The sequence below is a fragment of the Aquarana catesbeiana genome, linkage group LG05, assembly GCF_042186555.1.
Source record: "Aquarana catesbeiana isolate 2022-GZ linkage group LG05, ASM4218655v1, whole genome shotgun sequence".
Taxonomy (NCBI): Eukaryota; Metazoa; Chordata; class Amphibia; order Anura; family Ranidae; genus Aquarana; species Aquarana catesbeiana.
Genome location: NC_133328.1, coordinates 124,218,114 through 124,224,627, shown reverse-complemented (window position 1 = coordinate 124,224,627; position 6,514 = coordinate 124,218,114). Strand labels below are relative to the sequence as shown.

Here is a 6,514-nt window from a genome sequence, read left to right as displayed (position 1 = left end):
ACAGTAGGAAGCCCCATTCAGGAGCCGCAGGAGAAAATGCTTCCTAGAAGTTGCCTGAGCCCTAGATCTGGCCCCTTGGCACCCAGAGAGAGAGCGGAGGAGGAGGTGGAGGTTGTATCGGGGACCAGAGCGGGCAGAAGATCTCCGGCGCTGCGCCTCTCCTCTCCCCATCCCGACTCCTTATCCGGGAAAGGACATCACAGCAGTTCCGACACCGAATCGGATTTCTACGAGGAGATCGAAGTCAGCTGCACCCCGGACTGCACGACGGCCAATAGTGACTACCAGCATAGCAAAGGTGCGGGGTCACAGCCACCAACCCTAGTACCTACCCTATCTATCTACGGATCTCTATCTATCTATCTATCTATCTATCTATCTATCTATCTATCTATCTATCTATCTATCTATCTATTTCTATTGATCTCTATCTATCTACTGATCTCTATCTACCTATCTATCTCTATCTATTGATATCTATCTATCTATCTATCTATCTATCTATCTATTTACCTATATCTATCTCTATCTGTCCTTTTATTCCATTTTGCTTGCACATCAGTGTGTCTATCTATCTATCTATCTATCTATCTATCTATCTATCTATCTATCTATCTATCTATCTATCTATCTATTAATTTACTAACATATATATATATATATATATATATATATATATATATATATATATATATATATATATATATATATATATATATATATATATATATTCTAAATGCTATCTATGTATCTGTCTGTCTATCTACCCACTTATCTACCTATCATCTATCCATTTCCTAATGTATTTAGTTATTGCTCATAAAATTTGTATCTATCTATCTATTTATCCTTTCACTATTATCTATTCCATTACTAAATGTATTTAATAATTTTTAATGTTTATACATACTGTCTATGTATCTATCTATATACCCTATCCTAAACCTATGCTATCATCTATCCATTTCTCAATGTACTTCAACATTGATCTTGTTTATACATACTGCCTATCTCTCTATCCATCCATCTATCTATTCCTTGATTTATTCAGTTACTGTTCATGATATGGAATATATATATATATATATATATATATATATATATATATATATATATATATATATATATATATATATATATATATATATATATTTCATACTCATTTGGTTATTGCTTATATGTTATATTCAGCTTATTGTGCACAACTTAGAGCAACATTTTGTGACTGTATGCAACACACAAAAATGTTTTCTGTACTGGGTCTGAGCTTGATATTGATGATATTAATACGATTTTTTACATTTTTAGCAAATGTTTCAGATACAATTGAGAGTTTAGTTCTGTGTAGCTGGCCATGCCGATTCTATAGTAAACGAAGATATGTTGAGGTTGATCCCTAAACGTGCAGGACCATCCTTTCTGCAAATCATAACCGTCCAAAATATTTAACATTTGTTTCTGAATATTAGATTAGATACCTTTTAAGAAGATATTAGGCACCTAATATAACACATAAGTATGGTGCCAGGGCCTGGGAGCATGCTGGTCTCTGTAGGTTGTTTGACACCTTTGCCTGTGTCAGAGATCAAAGGTTAGGATGACGAAGCTTGTCTGGGCCGTTGTGTATAGGTAACCATAAAGACAATGCCATGGGGTTTGGAGTCTCCTGCCTGCCTAGGTAGTGCTTTGCATGCCCCTCCTCGCAGACCAGTAGCCCCTGACTTTCACAAGTAGCTGGCGCCAGCTCACAAATTGTCTCTTGGATGTTAAAGGAGGCTCAGGTGTCCAACACACAAAGCCCAGGCTACATTTGAAAGGACACCAGTCGGGTGACCCTCCCATAGCCCAGACATGACTTTGAGGAGCCCAGGTAGACTTCACACCTTGCTAAACTCCGACCCATCAATAAGCAACTTACAAATGTCCTTTATCTCTAGACCAACAATCATTCTGAAGGCATTTTTAATTCTCATGGCCATCTTTACCTTCCAGGGGAACACATAGCAGTGCAGTGTCCATCTGCTTTGTATCTACAGGCTGCTCCAGTATAATGGACATGTATCTTCATTACAAGACATCTATTCGGGTTGTCGTTATCCATAATTTATTGGGCAGCAGATAGATTGCTGAATTGCATGGCCGCCTGGACAGATTGGTGTGAAATTGGTACATGCACGCTAATTTAGGGGTTACGACCGATGATGGCTCTTATAGTTCCACATAGACCTGTCATTGCTCCTCTACTGCTTAGTGGACCGTCTCCCGACTCCCATCCATTCTTTCCAGTGCCAGGTGACCCGGGGGTCTATGAAAAATATTATGTGCATTCCACTAGCCCCCAGGGATGGTGACCTGGATATTAATAATTTGATGAATATATTTTAATGTGCATTTTACAGTCTTGTTTTGTAGAATTGTACAGTTTAGTTCTACTGTTAAAATTAGATACTTCTAATAATAACGTCCAATGCTAGCTTTTATCATTTGGATTTGAATGATAGCTTTTGGTGTCCATGAAGGGTACAGAGGGGCTGCTAGTAAGAGTGCCACCAAGGCTTTTGTAGGTCATGAATGGAGTTAATGACTTGTGATCGTTCTGTGCAGGTCAGTGCTCGGACAGCATGGGGGGCAGCCCTGTTCAGAATGGCAGCGATCCATCCAAAGGAAGCGGAGGGTCCCAGAGCTCTATGTCCTGTTCTGCGGACCAGATGCGGAGATACAGGACAGCCTTCACCAGGGAGCAGATAGGACGTCTGGAGAAGGAGTTCTACAGGGAGAATTATGTGTCAAGGCCCAGGAGGTGTGAACTGGCTGCAGCCTTGAACCTACCCGAGACCACTATAAAGGTATTATTCCAGCCTGAGGGTCTTGGTCCATGCATTTTATCCTGCCAGAGACCCCTCTCAAAGTATTATTCCATCCTGGGGGTTTTGGTCCACAAGGTTTAACCCAACAGAAATCACCACCAAGGTATTATTCCAGCCTGGAGGTCTCGGACCACATATTTAACCTGCCAGAGACCACCATCAAGGTTTGGGTCTACAGATTTTAACCTACCAGAAATTAATATCAAGTTATTATTCCAGCCTGGGGGTCTTGGTCCATGTATTTAACTGTCCAGAGGCCACTCTCAAGATTTTTTTTGAAGCCTAGGGTCTTGGTCCATGTATTTTAACCTGTCAGAGACTACTCTGAAGGTATTATTCCAGCCTGGGGGCCTTGGTCCATGTATTTAACCTGCCAGAGGCCAGGTATTATTGCAGCCTGAGAGTATTGGTCCGTGTATATTAATCTGCCAGAGACCACTATTAAATTGTTATTCCATCCTGGGGGTTTTGGTCCACAAAGTTTATCCTGACAGAAATCACCATCCAGTTATTATTCCGGCCTGGAGGTCTAGGTCCACATATTTAACCTGCCAGGGACAACCATGAAGGTTTTGGCCCACAGATTATAGCTTACCAGAAATCACTATCAAGGTATAATTCTAACCTGGGGGTCTTGGTCCACATATTTTAACCTGCAAGAGACCACTCTCAAGGTATTATTCCAACCTGGGGGTCTTGGTCCATGTATTTTAACCTGCTTGAGACCATCATCAAGGTGTTACCCCAGCATGGGGGTCTTGGTCCACAGAAGTGAACCTGCCAGAAATCACTATCAAGGTATTATTCCACCCTATGTATCTTCATTTTAGCTAAAGTTGTGTTTTTTCTTTGTGTAAAGATAATAAAGATATAATGGCTTTTTAATGTTTGTTGGATTAAAGTGGAACTACACAGCATCTGGGCACAACAGACCAAAGATGCTATTTAAGTTATTATTAATATTCAAAACAAACTCACCCTTCCATGTCTCCATGTTTTATTTTACTGAAAAATACATGTGAAAAACACCTCCTAGCATTTCTGGACTTAGCAATCTTGAATAAGGGCAGATGATTAATGTAGCATTTACTTCCTGGGATCCATATGCCCTTAGCTCAGGCATGCAGGCACCAGTGCTTGCCTAGCTGAGAAAATCCCTCCTCCCTTCCTGAAGACTCCTGGGATGTATAACATCATTTACCTAGGCCTGGAAACCAGACAGAAAGTAAAGAAATGTAACATTACAAAAGTTTAAAACAAGTAAATATGATATATCTTCCTATTTACTAATGCCAGCAACATAAGGTTTAAAATTGTCAATGTTGATTCATAGAGTGAAGTTCCAATTTAATATGTTCCCCCACATCCATTACTGTTCTGAAGGCTGACTTCATCCTAAATATGTTATTTTCTGTTCACAGGTGTGGTTTCAGAACAGAAGGATGAAGGACAAGCGACAGCGGTTGGCAATGACCTGGCCTCACCCAGCAGACCCAGCCTTCTACACTTACATGATGAGCCACGCAGCTGCCACTGGCAATCTACCTTACCCCTTCCCATCTCACCTACCTCTTCCTTACTACTCTCACATGGGTCTTGGCACTACTTCAGCATCACCTGCCAATCCTTTCAGCTCACCACTGAGACCACTGGATACTTTCAGGGTCCTCTCTCACCCTTACCCTAGACCAGAACTCTTATGTGCATTCCGACACCCATCCATCTATGCCACACCTGCTCATGGACTTGGTACTGGGGGCAACCCTTGCTCCTGTTTGGCATGCCACTCCAGCTCTTCCAATGGGCTAGCACAAAGGCCTACAGGTTCTGACTTTACCTGCTCCTCCTCTACAAGATCAGACTCCTTCCTGACTTTCACCCCTTCGGTCCTGAGCAAATCATCTGTTCCTCTAGACCAGAGAGAGGAGGTACCACTGACCAGATAGGATGGACCTACCCTCTCCCCCTGACTGAGCTACCTAGCTTGCCAATGTCTTTTTTTGGGCACCCTGTCAAGAGGTGGCATTCCAGGACCTTTCAGGTTGTCACAGGCTTTCTCCCCCAGATCAATGACTTTACTATAAAGTTAGCTCATTATCTTCAAGAAGACAAAGGACTACTTTTAAAGAGTGAATATTTTATAGGCATTGCCACACTTTTGTTTATTCTGTGTCAGTAACAAAATGGCAGACGTGTAGATTTTAGGATTACCATGCTGGGATACTTGAATATTAAGTTAACACAGAACAATAAGGTTATTAATGTGTTTTCCCCCAAATGTACAAAATACATTTAAAGTATCAACAAAACACAGTATTAAGATGATACATTGTTATTTTGCAATGTACCTGCATCTTTAACAAACCACCAATTTATGACACCTTCTATGAATGGTTCTTACAGCAGAAATTCGCAGTTTTTGTATTTTAAACTCTTTTTTTTTTTTTGAATAAACACTGGGCTTGGGGTTGTGTCTGAGCCGAGAACTACAATATTTGTATAAGGAATGGCAATGGTTTATCCTCAGCTGCTGAAAAGTGAGCACACTGATTAAATTATCAAGTGATGTATATGTAAGGAGGACCTTTCTGGATGTATAATAATTTTCCCAGAGTGCAAACCTTCTGCTAGTCCTTAACAAGCCGCATAGGGAAGGGATTATGTCGCCAAAGCTCTGCAGACAGGCGCCCACCTCTGCAAATTAGTGCACAGGCACACTGTTAACAGCCTCCATCCATTATGCTTGTGTACAAATCTTCACCAAATCACAATGAGGATTTTAGTTTATACTTTTAATTCTATTTATATATTTTTTATATCTATGTTGTGCTCCATATTTGATGATCAGGGATGTTCAGTTTACATGTCATTTGTTTATTTATATTTGCTTTTGTTGCACATGTGAAGCTCAAATGGAAATGTCTACCTGTCTAACGTTTAATGTCCTTTGACGTGTTTCAGGTATGGGTAGAGCATTCCTTTGCCAAGAATGTTTTTTTTAATTTTTTTTTGTTTTTGTTTTGTAAAAATGATTTTCAGCACCGTCCAAAATTATAACAATAACAACAACATAATAAACACTGTTACAACAATCTGCTGAAAGTCGCAATAAAATTAATCACAAGGAATAATTGTATTCATTTTTTCTCTAAAAGATGTCACCGATCTTATAGAATATTATGATTTATTTAGAGTACAGGGTGGTTTCAAGTTAGATGTTATACACTGATGAACCTGCATATGTTTTCATAATACCAAATGCATACATTCATTTTTGTCTGTAGCAATCTGACTTCAGATTACAAATTACAGCCACAAATGTAAATTTGAATATAAACATTTCTATAAAAAAAGAAGAGTAGAGTAGACAGAAAGCAAGTAAAAATAGCTTGATTTTTCATGTCAGTTTTCCAGTGCTGGTGAATTGTATGTAAATCTCCGACGGTAGTAGAAAGTCGCATGTGGGGTGGAAGGCGTAATACTCAATGGCTGAGTAATTCCATACATTGTGACATTCATCTTCATACTGACATATTGCAAAACATGCCAGTTTATCACAGTGAACTGCTGCATGTTCAAGCATTTCTTGGTGGCAGGTTTCCTTTAAAACTTGAAATATTACACAATTTAGGAAATTTACAAGCATC

General features: G+C 39.7%; 1 protein-coding gene across 1 annotated transcript in view; it reads left to right on the top strand.

Annotated features, from left to right (window-relative positions):
* The window catches only part of EVX1 (even-skipped homeobox 1), a 7,062-nt gene extending 1,073 nt beyond the window's left edge, over positions 1-5,989 (top strand). Inside the window, exons 1-3 of the mRNA XM_073630156.1 lie at positions 1-298; positions 2,605-2,846; positions 4,289-5,989. The exon at positions 1-298 is cut by the window's left edge and continues 1,073 nt beyond it. Of these exons, the coding sequence (XP_073486257.1) occupies positions 1-298; positions 2,605-2,846; positions 4,289-4,813 (1,065 nt within the window). The 3' untranslated portion in view covers positions 4,814-5,989. The remainder of the gene's footprint in view (positions 299-2,604; positions 2,847-4,288) is intronic.
* Positions 5,990-6,514: the final 525 nt, after the last annotated feature.